Consider the following 19,412-nt stretch of genomic DNA (forward strand, 5'->3'; position numbering starts at 1 on the left):
GCATCTAGTCGTTTCAGAACTCTGTAGTGATTGATGGCAACCTGATGGCTTGGCATTATGCTGCTCTTCCTGCAGGTTTTTCTTGATGTGACGACATTCCAGCAGGACAGTGCTCATGCAACTGGTGTAACACTGGCTTTCCTGTTAGAGACTGAGACATCTATGGCATTTGTGCCATGGATCCCTTATTCTCTGAATATCTGTGAGATGAACTGGGACGACACATGGCATCAAGAATTCAGAGACCAGTGAACAGGCACTTCCTTGTCCACACTCTATAAGAGGAATGGGGCAGAATCGCAAAGGACTGCAGCCTTACCCTGGTGCAAAGCACGTGTCACAGTTGTATCGTTTTTACCACTTTCGCAATTAGTCTGTGACGTTCACTGCAGACCCTCTATTGATGACAAATGAGAATCAGCATAATGAATTAACCTACAGTGTGTCATCTCTGTTCATTAAAATGTCACTGCAACTGCTAAAAAGAAGATGAGCTGTCATTTTTCCAGATAACCTATTGTGGTTATAGATTGTTTTTTGATGCTCATTAAATTAAGATTAAATATAAAATATATTATTGATGACTGCTGCATGTAAAGACTGTGAAGGACAAACATGCAGCATATTTTTATTTTACATATACCTTTACTTGTCTGGAACAGTAATTACCCAAAAAACGTTTAGAATTAATGGAGAAATTTGAAACTCGATAACATCAAAATATTGCTCAATCCATTCCCATCAAACTCATCAGAAGACCAGTAAGGCAACCAAGATATAAGTTACTGCCTAATTAATTATAAAATATTCCCTGCGGGACAATAATGGTCATTCTACAGGTGATGCATTTAAAACTTAAACTGATGTGCTATTGATCAAACATTTAGTATCACAGAAGAGGTGAAATTTGACTTAAAGTAAAGTAAGTGGAGGTTTGAGAAAAGCCTGGTTATAGTAACAAAAGAAACTGTATATTCAGCATCTGTGCTTGGTATCTCAAGTTCCATTACTTGTTAAGTATTTATTAATTTGGCTACAGGATAACATTTGACAAACTGGGATAGTTCCCAGTTCTATCTGAAAATTACAGCATTTGCATTAGAGTCACATAAAATGAGTTTTGTAAGCTACAAATCCTTCTTCAGATAGTAACAACTACCCAGGGCTTAATATATCTTTGAAGAAATTCCCTTTAAGCCTTCTAAGGCTAAATGGGTTATTGGACCACAACTTCAACAACATGATTAAATCCACATCAAAAACACTTAAGAGTTTATACTAGTCCCTTTTTCAGCATTTACACTACTATGATTTGTTGAAGGATTTCACTTTCCATAGATTTTTCGTGACTCAAAAAACATTGCAAGGGGCCATATTAAATATTGGTCTGTTGTTTGGCTTTTTTTAGATCAAGTGCCAAATGAATAATTGTTAAAGTTGCTTATGCTTTAAATTATTACATTGACTTGACTCACAGCCTGAGCTTTTGGAATCAAGCCTCAGGAAGCATTAAAACAATGCCAACAAATTATTCATTGTTTAAATTATACTAAATTAAAAGGCCTACACAAAGGCACACAGGTGCACACCTATCCTTATTTTCCCATTTATATTTCTAAACCATTTTTGAGATAGTGAGCTGTGGGTGTCTGGTAGTTTTGCCCTGCTATCAAATGTTTTATAAAGAAAGCAAGAGTGTCCACAAGCATGTTCTTCAGCCCAGTTAGTGCTGTCTCCTGTTTGGTAATCTATTGCAAATATAGCTACAATTTTGTAACTAAAATACACAAATGTATGGAATATTTTACAACTGTAAAATCGTGAAAAAAAAAATGTAATTTATAAAAAAAACTCTGTATCCCTTTGCTTTAGTTTCTATAAACTGCAATTGTTATTAATGTCAAGCACCTATATTGTTAAATTATTGAATTCCAATCTCAAATCCCTCCCAGTCATGGGATCACTGGACAATTACAATACACAATTCTTGTATACTAGTCATAGACAAAAGTATTTATGAAGCATTTTTACTGTTAGTTTGATTTTATTTGTAAAGCTGTTTACCGCTGATACCTTTAAGGTTTGTTGAACAATGATGAATATTCATCATATCCATCCAATTTTTAACGCGGAGGAGACGAAGTCTATCCAGACAAGCAGTGGGCGCAAGGCAGGATACAAACCTGTACGGGACCCATTGTAGACACAGACTCACACCAGGATCAATTTTCCCCCAGAAACCAATTAACCTACAAGTATCTCTTCGGACTGTTTGAGACGAAACCACGCGAATACGGGAATATATACACAAATAACACCCCAGGTCTGGAATTGAACCCGTGGCTCCAGTCCTGCGAGACAGCAGTGCTCACCACTGCGCCACCGTGACGCCCCGATTAATATTCAGTGAGCAGCAGTTAAATAACTACTGTATGTGAATTAACAGGAAACAGTCATCTACTCTAATAATATCAAAATATGTAAACCTTTTGAATTGAAATTAGCTGAAGTGTTTGCCAGTTAAATGGACAGTTTCAAAAAGTAGGGGGGCATTTCTGTTTTTCTACACAAGACAGTTACTTCTGTAATGTTAATTTACGCAAAAGCAAAGAGAATGGGGTCATCACTTTTTCATTTGAATTGCTTACTAGCGGCACTGAGGCTGTCTCGTTAATTTCTAGCCCTTGAAGCTGAACAGTTTTGCGCTGTCAGTATTGTGTGTTGCTTTCTTTTTATTGTATACTCTAAACCATAATTAAAGCGTTACAGTAGGATAAAAGTATCGTACAAAATACTCAAATATTAGTTTTCTATTAACGTTTGAAAACGACCTCACGGGCACAATATCGTATGAAGTAAAAAAAAAACCTTAGACACAAGATGAGATCACTGCTTTTAACTTTACTCTAGAAATATTATTTTCAACTACACAGCTATGAAAAGAAGAGCCTCTGCAATTATTCATTTCCTTGGAATGTCGCAACCCTTTCCACAATTCTCTGGGGTGAAAAAAAAGTACCGAAACCATCCCTGAATTTAGTAGTTCGCCTCAATCATGTTTCTACCGCAATGCTTAGGTCACTGATTATTTCGAAACCATTATTTCTGGTGTGGAGCTTTGGGGTTCTATGAAATAAAAGGCAGAACATGCTCACCACATTTGCTCTATCGGGCTGTTTTAATTAAAAAAAAACATAATATAATCTTAGGAAAAAGTGCTAAACACTTTTAATTCAGATGGACGACCTGTTCATTTTTAGCACACAAAAAGGATACTACTTGTACTGTTTATAGTAAGTAACCAAAAATCAGGACGACATAAATCAAACTATTTTACACCTGCGCCTTACAAGAAAGATGATTGAAACAAATGCGTTAGCACGAAGGTCTTGTAGATCCGAAATAGTGCTGGATCCTTCATTTTCGAAATGAAATAAAATTAGTCCTTTACAGAAGAGAGAGAAGTAATCGTTTAATTCATTGACTTCTCTTGCTTTGCTTAACTCCTCCTCCTGCTTAGCAGAGTACTGAGATCATGTAGCCATGCCCCCTAGCTTGAAAGGCAAACCGCGTATCAGCTGGGGTAGTCTATGAAAACCCTCATCCAAGTCCGCTGGAGGGTTCAAAACCTGCTAGACTTAATTCAAATCTGAACCACGTATTACTTTTAGATTGCTATAAGTGCACATTTGAGAAGAAATGTCTCACTCATGGGGATATGCAGCTTACAACGGTGAGGGTTTTCTATTAATCTTTCCTTTTTAAAATGTATTTTAAGAGTGTAAAGTTACAGTGTGTCAGAAAACTGAATGAAACATTCTTTAAATGTAATTATTAAACTTTGACATATTCTTTATGTGTTCATGTAGTAACACAGTCTGTCAGTTATGCTTTGACGTGAGGGGCAATGGCAGGTATCCACAAAAGCCTCATTGTTTCTATTTTCATGTTCTATCTGGACAAGCTACTTGCCCCGTACTGAACATATCAGCAGCAAACATACATTAGCTGATGAAGAGAGATAATAACAGTTGTTCATTACAAGTCAAGTAAAAAGAAAACTTATTTTCTCATAAGATTCCTTGTCTTTAAATGTGCAATTTCAATGTGCAGATTTCAACATCATTTTCTCTTCTAAGTAAAGCAGATTAATACAAATCCTTTATACTTAAAAAAAGCCTGTATTAAATGCATCCTAAGATAAAATATTAGAACTGTTTTTTGATGTACAATTCATTAAATAAAGATTTTTCTTCCTTTTTATTACAGGACCAGACAAATGGCATGAGAAATTTCCAATTGCTCAAGGACCCAGGCAGTCTCCCATTGACATTGTGCCCTCCCAGGCACAGCACGACCCAGATTTGAAGCCACTCCGTATCGTTTATGATCCCAGCACATCCAAAGGGATTTTGAACAATGGACATTCCTTCCAAGTTGACTTTGCGGATGAAAACGACAGCTCAAGTTAGTACTTTTTTGTATAATTGAAAAACATACAGTATAACCACTATTTTGGTATATTCAGCATTTGACATTAAATATTAATGACAGAGTGATACAGAAAAACAATGCCTCTTAAAATATAAACAAGGACATATGGCCATAATGTACATCATATGTCATGTGCACATCAATAACATTTCTCTGTTACACCAAAATAATTTATTTTACATTAGCACTTTGACAGTGAAAAAGTGCAAAGTGACACTTAGTAAAATGAAAGTCAGTTCAAGCCCAAACTTTTCGGTTTTGAGTTCCAAAGATAATTTTTCTTTTCTAATTAATTATCATGTGAATGGATAGTGAAATATGAAACTGTGCACTCATACAGTATTTACCAGGATATTGAGATCTAGGTTTTGCACAAAGAACATTGTAATTATAATGTAATTTTGAAAGTCTGTAGGATTAAATTTTCTCGGATAAAAGTATTTTATAAACATTTATATATCCTACCGCCGATATGCGATACACATGGTACATGTGAAAGAGGTCATAGTAATGGAGCTTTTTGGCATTGAGAACCTAGTTAATGATTAATTTTCTTGCGGCTCTTTGGTTTCCCTGGGAAAATGCTTAGGTGCCTAGCAGAGTACTGAGAATAAACTGATTATTAGTCAGATGGCCCACAAATGAGCCACTATGAAAATAGTTCAAAACAGTTCAGCCTCTATACTAAATAATAACTAATTTTATTAGGCTAAAATGGTTTATGAACTGCTTTCAATAAGATACACTTTAAAATAACAATTTATAAATCTTATTTGAAAACTGTTGGCATAAAGAAATAAATATTTTTTATCTTTAAGCTGATATTGTGTATAGCAATCCCACAACTAGAATTAGAGGGTCTTTTGGATTTTACTGCTCTAATGGAGAAATGATCAATTCTAAAATAATATGTTGTGCTTCCAGTTTCTTTTTCATACTGTACCACATTAACATTCTTGTTCGGTTGTTAATCTATAAATTATTTTATTAGTTTACTGCTAATTTGCAGACTTTATCTGTTGCACTGATATAATAAACTGTAAAGGGATAATTTTGAAAATTCATTAATCCCTTCCAATATTTCCTTCCAATATGCCAACTTTTTTGTTTAGAATTGGTATGCGAGTATGTTTTTCCAGATTCTTGATACCAAGAAATTAAAAAATGTCTGATTTTAATCTTGTTTGTTCAATGGTTATTGATTCTATAATAATAATAATAATAATAATAATAATAATATATGTGCAAAGAGATTTAAAATTAACAATAAAAATGACATATAGCTTATGTGTGTGTTTTCTGAGAAAGGTAACATTTAAACCATCTAGTGATTGGTTTATCTGATAAATAGACAACAGGATGTCAGATTGGAGTGGCTACACTGCTCTTCTAACATACCACCTAGTTGGACTAAAGGTCATTTGAAACACAATTACCTACATTCATTTACCATTTCCTCTCTTGGGAACCACACTTACCGTACATAGAATTACAATGTTTAGCCACTCTTTAGATTTTTTCCCTTTCATGAAATGGAGCAAGGATTCCTCTGATGACTCTGCTATGAAAAAAAAAGCTAAGTTTACTTAGAGTAACCATCCACAGATAATCCATTCTTTATCTAAGAACTCTTTGTTGTTCATGAACAGGACACTGTTCAAGATATAAAGAAACTAAATTGAAAAAGTAAGAAAACCCCTACTTCAGTCGATAGAAAGAAATTAATATTTTGAAGACTGGTATTTTCAGTGGCAAAGATCATTTTTTCATACTGTGGAGAGATTCTAGATGAGAAAAACAAGTGTCACACTGCTAACACAAGCATAGAAATACACCTTTCATATGCTACTGCCCTCCTTAATTGCAGAGATACTTTGGTTCTAAGGCTTTGCTCACTAATCAGAGCACTAAAGTATTTTAGTTCAGTTTGTTGATATTTCTAATCAAGCAATGAATACCTGACGACCTTGAGATGACATTGCTTAGGAGTTATTTTCAACACAGCACTTCAGAAAAGGAGCATGATCACCAGGCTGCATGGAAATGAGAACAGTCTTGACTTAAAATTCTGTGTTTACACAAAATAGCACAGCAATGACAAATGTTCCTGTTACATCTCCCACTTACATCCAGCAAGCTTAGAACAATTTGTACAATTATGTAAATGTGTTACAAGAACTGATAATAATATATCTAGGCCTAATTTATTACATTTACAGGCAAAATGTTACATTTTGTTAGTATCATCATCCAAATATGTCCTGTAGAATTTTGATGATTCATTGTTGGGCATCATTGGGAGAAGTGGCTTTGTAAATCTGAAGGATCAACAGGTCTGCCTACAAAATAATACTAACACTGACACAATGCTTCTGTAGCCGAGAAGTCTTTAACACCCCCGATAGTTAGGCAGACAGAAGTATTGTGATATATTAATGTTTTTGTAAAGGATTAAATATGTTCTAGTTTTGTCGATAGAATAATAAACAGCATGTTTTACAGTGTTGTTTTCCAAACTTATTAACAATTTAAAAAATTGATGAGTGAAAATAAGACGAGACAGTCTCTCATTTGCTTAACCTTCAAATTGGGTTGTGCTTGGATATGCCGTCAATTTTTTGGGACTGCTAAAAATTAAGGACTACTGTAATCTAGTAAAACTGCAACTTAAGTAAGAACTGTGTTAGTATTTATCGGTTATGGAAGACAAGTAAACTGTTTTTTTAATCTCGTATTGACATTTTGTCAACATTTGTCTTCCTTTTTAAAAAAAAATAACTTACAAGCCAAATACGTATTTTAAGTTTCAGTGTATTCAGCTGAAATCCAAACATCCATCTATTTTCTAACTGCTTTATCCAATGCAAGGTGGCAGGGGAGCCGGAGTCTATCCTGGCAAGCAACATACGCCAGGATACGCCAGGATACAACCTGGACAATATGCCAGTCCATCGCAGGGCACACAAGAACATAACCACGAAACACCCACACCAGGGCCAGTACCATTACTGTACCATACCAGTATGTCTTTGTACTGTGGGAGGAAAATGGAGCACCTAGATGAAAGCCAGCAAACATGGAGCCAACATATAGACTTCACACAGATAGCATTCCAGGAACTGAACCCACACCCCCAACGCTCCATAATTGTGCCACTGTGCCACCCATAATCCAAACATTTCTTGTGTAAATATTCATGTTCAGATCAACCCAGATAACATGTAAACCAGGGTTAGCAATTCATGGGTCACTGATTTGGTTTTGCTTTCACATTTGTTTTTTGTCAACAGCACTGCAAGGAGGACCAATTTCCGGCGTTTACAGGCTGCGTCAGTTCCACTTCCATTGGGGTGCTAGCGATGAAAGAGGATCAGAGCACACTGTGGGGGGAGTGAAGTATGCAGCTGAGGTATTGCACCACTTCACTTTATAAGATGGTTTACACTTTTCAAAAAGAAGAAGTAACTTCTTGCGTTCTCACACAGGAAATTTGTCCTTTATAGATATTGATCTACATCACAAAAAAACCTTTGTGCAAAATGTCACCCCCATAGATGCATGGAGATGCATGAAGACTGAGTTACCCTTTTAAGACTTGTGTTTTTCAGCACAGGGAAATTCATACATAGGAGGGAGGCATGTGTGAAAACTAAAATTTCCTGTTGTTGTACTTTGCCGGCTGTAATTTTTGGCCAGCAGTCAAAATATAGTGTATTAAAAGTATTTTTTTTTTGTAAAAGTGAGATTTGACAATAGTATGGATGAGGTAACTAATATTCTCACAGCTAAGGAGCTGAAGTTTAATTAGGGAGCTCCCAAATGAAAATCATATTATTTCCATTTGGATATAATGCACTAACCTCCTAAAATGTGATGCAGGTCTCTGTAGTTTTAAATGCATGTGAAGATTATTTTAAGTCCAGTGATGTGTGTCAAATCTGGTCTTTAGTGTTTCACCACATAAACAATTTATTTATAAATGCTTTAAACAATTTTATTTTTAAACATTTCGTCATGCTGTGTTTTAATTTCTAATTAAACCCACAACTCATAAACTGGAGCTCTCTGAATTTTAGCATGGGTCTGTACAATGCCTTTATCTATGCTTGATGGTAATGTATATACAGAATGTTTACATAAATTTGTGTATCTACAGTATTACAACATACAGTGAAAGTTGGTAGGGTGTTCTGAGCCAGAGATCAAACATGAATTGTCAGTGAAACCAGACAAGTATCCTGCCACATGCTCAAAAAGACTTGGCCATTTGGCAGTGAGGCAGTTTTTTCCTACATGTACCCATTGACTTGCACTTAAACCCATTTCACTGCAATATCAATAGTGAGCTCCAATACCTCAAATAATATATTCTCATCATATACATTTCTTAAGTTCATAAAACATTGTAGGCAAGAAATGTGTAATTGTTGTAAAAAATATGTTGTTTAAGGTATGATGGGTTATTAAACCTTTATAATATTTTAGTTTAGCTGTTGTAATTCTAAATTTATTTGCAGCTTCATCTGGTTCACTGGAATGCTGGGAAATACGCGAGCTTTGGAGATGCTGCAAAGGCACCAGATGGGTTGGCTGTTGTCGGCGTTTTCCTCAAGGTCTGTTTATTTATTATTTTATTGATTCTTTTAGAGAGAAACCATAGACATCCTTGCAGGATTTTGTACATTCTTATGTCCTGTCGAAGCTGAAAAGTACTTAAGAGGTACTTTGAGTAGTTGGTGATCTGATTAATTCATACAGTGATCTTAGACACTGTGGTTAGGTAACTCGTTAGAGTCCCACCAGTAAAGAAATGCCTCTAGTATTGATTCATACTTTTCATTAACACACTGACAAAAATTCTAAGATGATTACTTTTGGATTATTGATTATGGATTTTTCCAGACATGGCCCTATGTAGAAGGAAATGTTTTCTGATTTTAGTCCTTGATTGATTTTTTTTTCTGAAATAGTCCCTTAGTTTGATTTTGTCAGCATGTATCAGGATACAGTAGTTCAAATAGGTAGATGTGTCCGCATGTGTAGGCTGCAAAGGAACGAGTAATAGGTTTATTCCATGAGAAGAGAAGAAACACAACGTTTTGGCTGTGGAGCCTTCTTCGGGTGTGGATACATCCGAAACCACTTTAAGATTAAAGAATCTGTCGTGTAGTGGTTCACATAGTGTAAGTGGTTCCCAAAAATAGCAAAATCTGAAGAGCCTGGGAGTATGTTCTTATATATCCACACATTAAAGTCTGCTAACTTACTCTCAATCCATAGCCAGTTATAAACAAGGGAATGCCAACAATTTCTTTGATGTCAACTTAGGTGTTATGTTGCTTAGAGCTGGGAGTGTGACTGAGAAGTGGTTACCGAATTCCAATTGGGGATGAGCTTCACATGACACAAATGCATTAAGTGAACTGATGCATAGAAAGCCTATACCTGCTTCGGAAATATGAATTATGGTAGTAACATTATGGATGCTATGGATAACTAGTTAAGTAGAAGAGCTACTAAAAGATTCTAAAGACCCACAGACCAGGTTAAGATTGTTACTTTTCATTATTATAGGATAAGATTTTATTAAAGCCTCCACAGAGTATTGAAGTAACAGTAATGAATACTAAAAGTAGTTCTTAAAGCTCAATTATTACATTAAACCATGAGCAAATAAGTACGATCCATGAAGAATGCATTGTTCTTTTGCAGTAATCCAACTGTAATGACAATGTCAGCGGGCTGCTGAAGAATGGATTAAGAATTTACAACAAGTATAGATTATAGCAATAAGTATAGTCGCAGTTAGATTGATAGATTGATATGATATGCAGCAGTCAAGATAAAAGCTTGGAGTTCTTTAAAAAACATTTATGACAGACATTGCATATTGACACTTTCAAGTTTAAGAAGGAAAATGTCCTTCTATGGTGGGGAATAATTCTTTTATTATGATGACCTCTATTACCAAATGTTCTTTTCAGATTGGCGCCGCCAGTCCTAACCTGCAGAAGGTCCTCGATGCCCTTGATGCGATTAAGACAAAGGTCAGAAAAACACAATCAAGATCTTTTACAAACTGTTAATGCACTGTAGCAAGAATTCCGATCCACATCTCCAATTAACATCACAACAGCTCGTTTTATATAAGAAGCCTTTTAAGCCCATTGTAACATTAATTTTGTATCTGATGTAATCAGATTAAGAGCAAAATAACTATTTCACATTAAAGCATTCTGCTGTTATGAAAGTTATGAATTATAAATTAAATTAGCAGAAATACAGGCCCAAATGTTGGAGATAAATTATTTTGGGAATTATTATTTTTATTTTCTTAAAAGCAAAATATCTTTTTCAATAAAATAATAACAGCTCTGAATAAGTTGCCTTTTTACTTTAGGGAAAGCAAACTCCTTTCCCACAATTCGACCCCAAGATTCTACTTCCTTCCTCTCTGGACTTCTGGACATATGAGGGGTCTCTGACAACCCCACCCCTGCTGGAGAGTGTCACCTGGATCGTCCTCAAAGAGCCCATCACTGTCAGCTCAGAACAGGTACTGTAGCTTACAGTATTAGGGTCACACAATAGTTGTGAAAACTACACTTCCAGTTAAATTGATAAAGCAATTTATGCCTGTCTAATCATTATTTACAACCATTATGATATCTTCCTTATAGTTCCTACCTCGAAATCTTAATAGGTAATTGACAGTTCTACTCCTTTTCTTTCTTTAAAAATGTAATGCTTGATGTTTTTGTCAGTTAATAACTGCTATTCACTGTATATTATATATAATATATATATATATTTGTACTATAAAGACACCCAAATAATACTAATACAGAATTGTCTGGAAAGTCATTCACTGTAGAACAAGTAATCTTCAACTTTTCTACTCCAGTTTAATCAGTATAAAATAAGCTTTTTTTAAATAAATCAAGCCTGTTAAAGAATGCATGTATTGAAAAATGCATACGTGGAGAAAAAAACCAGTCCATTTTCCAAAACTGATGTGGCATTTGTCAAAAACAAGGGCATTTATTTTGGTAGATGCTTATAAATGGCTCCTTCAAAACTGGTTTAAAATATGGAACAATAGCACAGACAGCATGACTGAAAAACATCAGCAGGTAAACCCACAATTGAAACAAACATTATATTTTTCTTCTGCAGAGTATAGCAAAAGATCCTAATTTTGTGTGTTTTATGCAGGCGTCACTGGCTTCAGCACGTAGCATAGTAATTTTTGGTTGGACTAATGTGAAGGTTGCTTTATAATGGTGCAATCATGCTTCCTGTAATTAAGACTGAAGCTCTTCTTAGTACTGCTACAGTTCTAAACCTGCACCCATGCAGTCATTTGCAAGGTTAGCTAAATTCACACTTAGTTAAGGTTATCAAACCAATGTGTCACAATAGAAGCCACACTTGGTGAATCATCCTAGAACAAGGCTTTGCAACTAAATTAAGATGATAACTAATGTATGTTAATTAGTGTTAAAACCTCTTAAGACTAAAACATGAACCTGTTGAAATGTAGTCACTTTGCAGCTATTATTCCTAAGGTTATTAGATTACTACACCATAGACTTAGGTTGTGCTTAAATTATGGATTCAAGGGGCACATGGCTAATGCAGTTTCTGTAAAACTTAATTGATACTCTTGCACTTTATTCAATTTTCATGTACACAAAATTAAATTAAAATGATGGTGGTTATCCAGAATGAAAGCTAATTGAATTGATTGGGGTATATAAAATACTGTTTCAATTTGCATTTTGTGTTATCTTCAGATTTTTTTTGTAAGAATACTGTAAGTAAAACAGAAAAACACAAATCATAATACCTGCAACCCTCATGAGGAAAAAAAAACTGAAAATGCATGGGTGGCAAAAACTATAATAAAGGATCATGAAGAAATAATTATAATAATGCTTTCTTGGGTATAAAAGATCTGAAGCATTCACACTATATGAAGTTGAAAAGCAACATTAGTATCATGAAATTGTAGTGTTTTTAGTTCTTGGGGTATGATACACAACAAGTGCCCACACAGATATCTCTGACCTGCAGCAGTTTGAATGTTTTAATTCATGTATATGTCAGTACTGATTAGGATCGTCTTTGGTGTCTGACAGAAAATGTCAAGGATAACACAGTAGACAAGGTGTCTAATAATAGCAGTGCAGTTTTAAGAACCAAATAATTCTTCTGACTGACTCATGTGTTCACTTGGACTGCCTTTGCTTCAAGATCTAGATAGCTCGGATGTAGATGACAAAAAGGGACAGATATATAATGCTTCTGCTATGACATAAATAACTATATTTCACCTTGAGTTGATAGCTGTGTACAAAGCATGCATATTAGAATTTTCAATACCTGCTTGTGTGCTCCTTGGATTGTATGCATTACATTTTCAGAGCCATTGAAAATAAAGTATACTATATCACTAATACAAATAAAGTAACTAATGACTCAAAATAAATGTACTCAAGTCATCCCTCTTCCAATGGTAAAGCAGTTAAAAAGAGCAACCAAACAAACACACAAATACACATCCACATAAATGGAATGATCAGAAAAGGGAAAGACAAGGGAAGGACGATGCTGTTTAATAAATATATTTAAACATCTTACACAGTCTGTGATGTTTTAGTTGATTGTCTACCTTCATACACTATGGTTATTATATGAAATTGTTAAGAGAGAAGTTTTGTGTTACTAAAATAAGGCTACAAAAGTATACAAAATAAGTGTAAAAAAAATTAAAATGTTAACATTCTTAAAAAATTTAAATGTACAACAGGTAACTTGATCAATATTAATACGTAGTTCTATATGCACACCAATGACCTGTGGAAAAAGACCGCAATGCTAAATGCATGATAGGGATGATGGCCTTTAGTAACACTCACCCACTCTAGAAAGCCATGACAAAAATTGCTGCTATCCTCAGCTGCCCCTGGGTAATTTATCAGTGTCATTCTGGGAAAAATGGTGAACCATGCTAGATTACTGGATTGTACCTTTAAAGTATTCTTAAAGAATGGTATTTAGAATGTAAAATTATGAACTGTACCAAATTAAGTTGTCAAATACTGGTTTTGCTTGTAGCTGTTAATAATAGGTCCTTTCTATATAGGATTTATCAGTGAGTAAAATTGTCACAGACGTCAAATGCAAATGGGAAATCCATGGAATATATTTGTACTGTTTTGTGAGGGAAGGTAACGTTCAAGGAAATTTAGACTTGTGCAGGCAGTAAGTGTAACCTTTTACCAGATGCTGTTTTTATGTTACTTAAAGGACACTTATAGACCTCTAATATGAGCAAGGGAATCAAATTCGCTTTATCCCTCCATTGGGTATATCAGATGAACTATATTTAGAATACGGCAACTTATCCTTTAAATCTGATAGCACATAGTTTAACTATGGACAAGCACCACCTCACCATTGCAGTGAACTAGCAGGACAGTGGCACCAATATTTTACATAGTTATAACAAATTCTTGGTGTTTTAATAATGATACAATTAACAAAATGTTTTTTTTATTTATATATATAAACAATAATATAAACAATAAAACAAATAAAACATTGGTGTAAAAGTATCTTTAAAATACAAAACAATAAGTATTCCTGTTTGAGTATATTACCTATAGTAATCACTAAGATTTGTTTAAAGATATGCCAGGAGTGGGGACAGAGTTAGGATCAATTCCAATTCCACCTATTTATATCCCATTCCTTTGAATCAAATTCCAGTTAAATTCAAATTCCCTTGCATGGCACAATGGACTTGTGTAGTTAAACACTATAACTTGCATTCATGTAATTTGTAAATTACTTTGTGATGGCTCTTAATCATATTGTAACGAAACGGCCGACATACAGGTTGTACGAACTGGTTGCAGGGCGGTTACAGCACTGCCTTCCCCTGTGCATAACAGGGATGTTGGTTGCCCTGGCTGAAGAAGGTCTTCTTTAGTTCAGCCACCAAAACCCCTGTTGAGCGACGCCGGAGACCTGGGTTCGAGCCCATGCAGTGGAGGGACGAACTGGGGCGGGGAGCAGCAAGGGCACAAGCCCAAGAACCCGAATTTGTTACATTGGTGTCAGAGGTGGGATGGGATTGCTCTTCGCCGAGGTCAGCGAATTAAGTGGGGGAGAGTAACGAATACGCCCCTGCACTTAACAGGGATCTTGGCTGCCTGGGCTGAGGAAGGTCTTCTTTAGCTCTTCTGGCGCTGGAGAGCCGGGTTTGCGCCCATGTGGTGAGGGAGGAACTGGGGCGGGAGCGGCGAGGGCACAAGCCCAAGAACCCGAATTCGTTACAATATTGAAATACAAAGTTCTGCATTGATCTTAATGGTGAATGTTATATATTTTAAATATGCACTTGAGTCCAAGAAATACTAGAAAAAATGGTCTTCAGGTATATAATAGTGTTCATATTTTAAAAAACAAGTAAAAAAAACACATAACCTTCCAAAACAGCATTAGCATAAGTTTACGATTTTATGTTAATTCAGTGTTTATATCCAAACTTTAACAACAGGGTATAATCTGATCATCTTTATCTCTTCAAATTTCATATTTCTTAAATTATACTTTTCTTGCCTGCCTTGCTAAAAAGTCTCTCTACAGGATCTGATGAGGTATTTATAACAAAATGTTTGCAGGTAGAAAGGTATCTGGTTTTGTTCTCAGTAGCAAGTTGATCTGTATCCTCTGACAGGAATGGTAGGCACATGTGAGTAAGGATTTCATCACAGTTGTTATGCCTGTTCCTGTATGAAATGCACTTTTGTATGTTTTTTGTTTTTTTGCTGGTGGTGATGTTAAATCCCTGTATACTGTAGGTGTATATGTATTGTGTCCTGGGATTAATGCCTGACTGAAGCAATTTCTATGTGGAGTTTTCTGAAATTAATTAGTTTATACTTCAGTTATTTGCCACCTAGATGACATCTGGCTAGATTAATAATGTCTCTAAATTGTCTATGTACACACACCCAGAGATGAACTGGCACCCTGCCCAGAATGTAAGCTTGGCTTAAGTCTTATGCTTCCAGGATATACTCTGAGTTACCCTGAACTTTACCAGGAATAAATGGTTTTCTGATAATGATGTACAGTATATACATGCATTTGTGTTTATATATTTCATGCTCTCTCGAATTGTTACATTTATTCTATGCTTACAAAGAGCAGAATGTTACATTTGTTTAGAGTTATTGACAAATATCCTTGAATTTTCCTTTGTATAAAAGGGCTGATTAGAACTCGTGTAGCCTTTTTTAGGGTGTTTAAATCTGCTTGTTTGGAAATTTAAATACTTTTACCCTGTCTTGTTCCTACCTCAAAACCATAAACTACACTGGTAGACCATGTGTAGTTGCAAATAGGAGTTTACAAAGGGATTTTATTGCAAGTACACACCCAGTTCTTAATAGAGTTATAGTATGTCCATGTCTGGTTAAATCAGTACAATTTGAGATGCAATGTAATATAATATGCTAAAATCTTGAAGAGCTTTGTTACAGAAAACAGTTAAATCTTACTTAATCAAATTAAGAACGTGAAGCAGACATATTACAAGTACAAGTACAAGTAACTAATCATATTCTGATTGCACATAAGCATCTCTTTGATTCACAATTTTATCGCCACTGAAATGATACAGTGTAAAAATACCTTGATTTGCAAATAATGAGTGTGATGCCAAAATAATAAATATAAAAGTGTGTCCAAAATCCATTTTAATTAATTGAAAATATCACATAAGAAAAAAAAAACATATTTTAAACAGATTAAAAGATAAAAAGTCATATTCAGAGAAAAAGAACATTCTAAAAACGTTTAGTAGTGTATGCGGCTTGTTTTTGGCTGCACGCGATGGAGAATCAATTGCTGGCTACGACTCTTCTTCCTACTTTTTGAAAGTTTTTAAATGAGCATGCACTCTTTTTAACTTATGTAAGAAGAGTGTTCTCCGTTTTTATGTTGGTGAATCGTTCAAATGAGACAGGTTATCCTGTTATTACAGCAGGGAAGGGGCTCACTGTAGCTGAGCTGATGTGTTTCCACAGATGGCGAAATTCCGCAGTCTCCTGTTCACCGCAGAGGGCGAGACCGCTTGCTGCATGGTGGACAACTACCGCCCACCCCAGCCCCTCAAGGGAAGGAAGGTCCGAGCCTCCTTCAAATGAGAAAAGCACCGTTCCAGAAAACATTGCAACCAGCAAAAATGACGCTTCATCAGAGTTGTATAGTATCTACAGCAATCCATCCCCTGTAGAGATGATATTTGTCATAGAACCATTATTCTACAGGAGTTTCTTTTCTCTTATATAAATTATATAGATCTGCATAGTACATGTACCTATTTTTAGTTTAGAAAAACGATTTGCTAATATCTGCCACTGCCCAATAGACATATTGGTTAAATATTACAAGTAAATATATAGTGATCTATATATATATGTTAGAATTTTTTAATTATTAAGAATTATGTATAAGAATATGTATTACTAAACAAAAGTCTGAGAATGAGATTATGCAATTGATGCCAAGCATATACAGTAGGTTCTTAATCCGATCTATCAGCTTCCATTGGAAAAAAATAAAATGCTATATGTACATCAAATAAACCCTATAAAAACATCAAAAGAGAAACATTACAGGCAGCACAAATGAAGCATTACCATGTGTATAGGGGGAGGAGAAGCACTTTATCCTTTCAGTCCATAATCCCTATCTCCCTGTATCAGGATCACGGCAGCTTAATGGAATGTGACATTCAGTGCAATCACAGCTGATTGAGCCTGAAAGCCCTCCTAGCATCTACTAACCCACATTTGTAGTCACTGCTGAATCCTTTATGAACTGAATTTCGTCATAACCTTGTAGATCTGTTTGACTGCACGTAGGCAGCTAGTACTTCAGCATGTACCATTATGTAGTATGCACTGTTGTTATTGCAGCTATTGAATGCCTTGTTAACATTTTTAAAATCAGGAATTGTGCAAACTGGAACTCTTGTACTAGGGAGCCAATCTAGAATTCTTGCTACCAGCAATGACAAGCACATAGCCTTACTGAAAAATCATGTTTTTAATCTGTTTTTATGATGCAAAGTGTTTCTGAAGTACAGCAAATAAAGGGACAGTAAATTAATGGGTTAGGTATTTCATGCTTTAAAGTTTGATAGCAAAGAATTGTCAGATCAATGTCTTAATCATGAACAACTCCTACTTGAAAAGTCTTACTGAGCAATATTGTTACATACTATAAATTTAGTTTTGTAACCTGATTAATTTTGAAAGTTTGCAATAAAATATGTATTTTATCATTTGTATGCTTCCATTGTCATAATTCCACTCTACATCATTAAACTGTAATTATGCCAATTAAGCATTAACCTAAAACATAGAAAACATGACTTTGTATTGTACAACTTTCACTTTATTAAATATAATAAAATACCTAGGGATCCTAATGCAAAAAGGTGCACAAATGGGCACATACAGATAATGTTTTTGTTAATGTGGCTTTGTCTGCTAACCTAAACCCTAAAAGTAACTTATCACCTATATAATAAGATATAATATAGATATAATAGATATATATCCAGAAAATGACAATAATTTTGTAGCAGGTGCACCAATGCTTTATTGAACAGGCATGATATAGGTAAATTCAGTATGCTGGTTAACATGGACTGCCATTAATAGAAGATCTTCTGTGAAAATATATTGTGTGGCCATTCATGCTGTAGGCTTGCATATATAAGATAGTTCATAGTGAATTTCTATCCCATTCCTCTTGTGGTGCCTGAACAAGATTATTGTTGCGCTGATGGACACCAGGGAGCATTGAGCCCTTGTCTGGTCATTTGGCTGCAAACAATGACTGTTTAGCTGCCTGCTGACAGCTGAACTGATGATGTGTGGGTTGTTGTGATCTTGGGCTGCTGATGCAATGGAACAGGTGGCTTGAAAATGACTATGAAAATGGTTGAGATTTTGAATCTTGTAGCAAAGAAGAGCAAGAGCAATCTCTTCTTGATAAGCAGGATATATTGATTCCTATCCATGTTCTTCTGTCTTAATTTTAAGTTGCCTTATTAATCAACAAGTTGAAAAGACTTATCACCTATGTCCCATCGTCTTTATCAGTCATGAGGCCATTAAGTGCAATTATCCAGCAGTCAAAGTCACTTAAGTGCATCACTGTTAGTCATGAATGGTTAAAATTAAATGAAACACTCATCCACTCATCATACAGTTCTTACAGTAGTTACATATCATACAGTAGTTACACATCATATAGTTAGTTTAACCCTGCCAGAAGAGCATTTCCAAAAATTTAACTACAGGGAGTGTGAATAAATGTAACTCTTTTGTTTTTCCTATTATCTATGACTTTGTTGTGTTCAGTGCTGTTAAGACTGCTACAGTATGTGAAATCAGATTTGTTAAGCAAGAGACACTATCCAATCTGTACATTTTTCTGTTAATTGATGTATTGTTCATATTTCATCAGGGGTATGAATTAATTTAAAATGTATTGTTTACAAAACAATAGTTTTCAGATATTTATTGTATGAAACCATGATTTTCAGCATCTTAAAGGACATTGCCCATGCAGTTGAGATATAGTTGTAAAAACTTCGCACCTGCCAAACATACTCAAGAAGGAACAATAGGGACATGTAGAATGAAGATTTGTAGAACAAATCACAAATCCATCAGACTTCAGAAAAAGCAATAATCAAAAGATTTGTCCTCTTGTGAGAGGCGGACTAAAGCTTAGTTTCTGCAGGAAGTAAGTCTTGAAAACCTGAACTTTGCTCAAAACTCTCTAAACATCACCAATAGAAGACCACAAGAAAAGAAGTAGTGGTT

At 35.1% G+C, this 19,412-nt stretch overlaps 2 protein-coding genes across 3 annotated transcripts in view; one reads left to right on the forward strand and one right to left on the reverse strand.

Moving 5' to 3' along the window:
• rbis (ribosomal biogenesis factor) overlaps positions 1-2,307 on the reverse strand; it is a 7,724-nt gene extending 5,417 nt beyond the window's left edge. The window contains exon 1 of the mRNA XM_088643961.1: positions 2,184-2,307. The gene's annotated coding sequence lies outside the window, so the exon portion shown is untranslated. The remainder of the gene's footprint in view (positions 1-2,183) is intronic.
• The window catches only part of LOC148657541 (carbonic anhydrase-like), a 20,012-nt gene extending 2,153 nt beyond the window's left edge, over positions 1-17,859 (forward strand). The window contains exons 1-7 of one of the 2 annotated variants that reach the window (XM_088643959.1): positions 3,573-3,733; positions 4,270-4,467; positions 7,785-7,903; positions 9,012-9,107; positions 10,479-10,541; positions 10,895-11,050; positions 16,596-17,859. In XM_088643959.1, the coding sequence (XP_088500085.1) occupies positions 3,700-3,733; positions 4,270-4,467; positions 7,785-7,903; positions 9,012-9,107; positions 10,479-10,541; positions 10,895-11,050; positions 16,596-16,715 (786 nt within the window). In that variant the 5' untranslated portion in view covers positions 3,573-3,699 and the 3' untranslated portion in view covers positions 16,716-17,859. Of the gene's footprint in view, positions 1-3,572; positions 3,734-4,269; positions 4,468-7,784; positions 7,904-9,011; positions 9,108-10,478; positions 10,542-10,894; positions 11,051-16,595 lie in introns of those variants that run through there. The other variant, XM_088643960.1, reaches the window with a different exon arrangement.
• Positions 17,860-19,412: the final 1,553 nt, after the last annotated feature.

The sequence above is a fragment of the Lepisosteus platostomus genome, chromosome 8, assembly GCF_059453375.1.
Source record: "Lepisosteus platostomus isolate fLepPlt1 chromosome 8, fLepPlt1.hap1, whole genome shotgun sequence".
Lineage (NCBI taxonomy): Eukaryota > Metazoa > Chordata > Actinopteri > Semionotiformes > Lepisosteidae > Lepisosteus > Lepisosteus platostomus.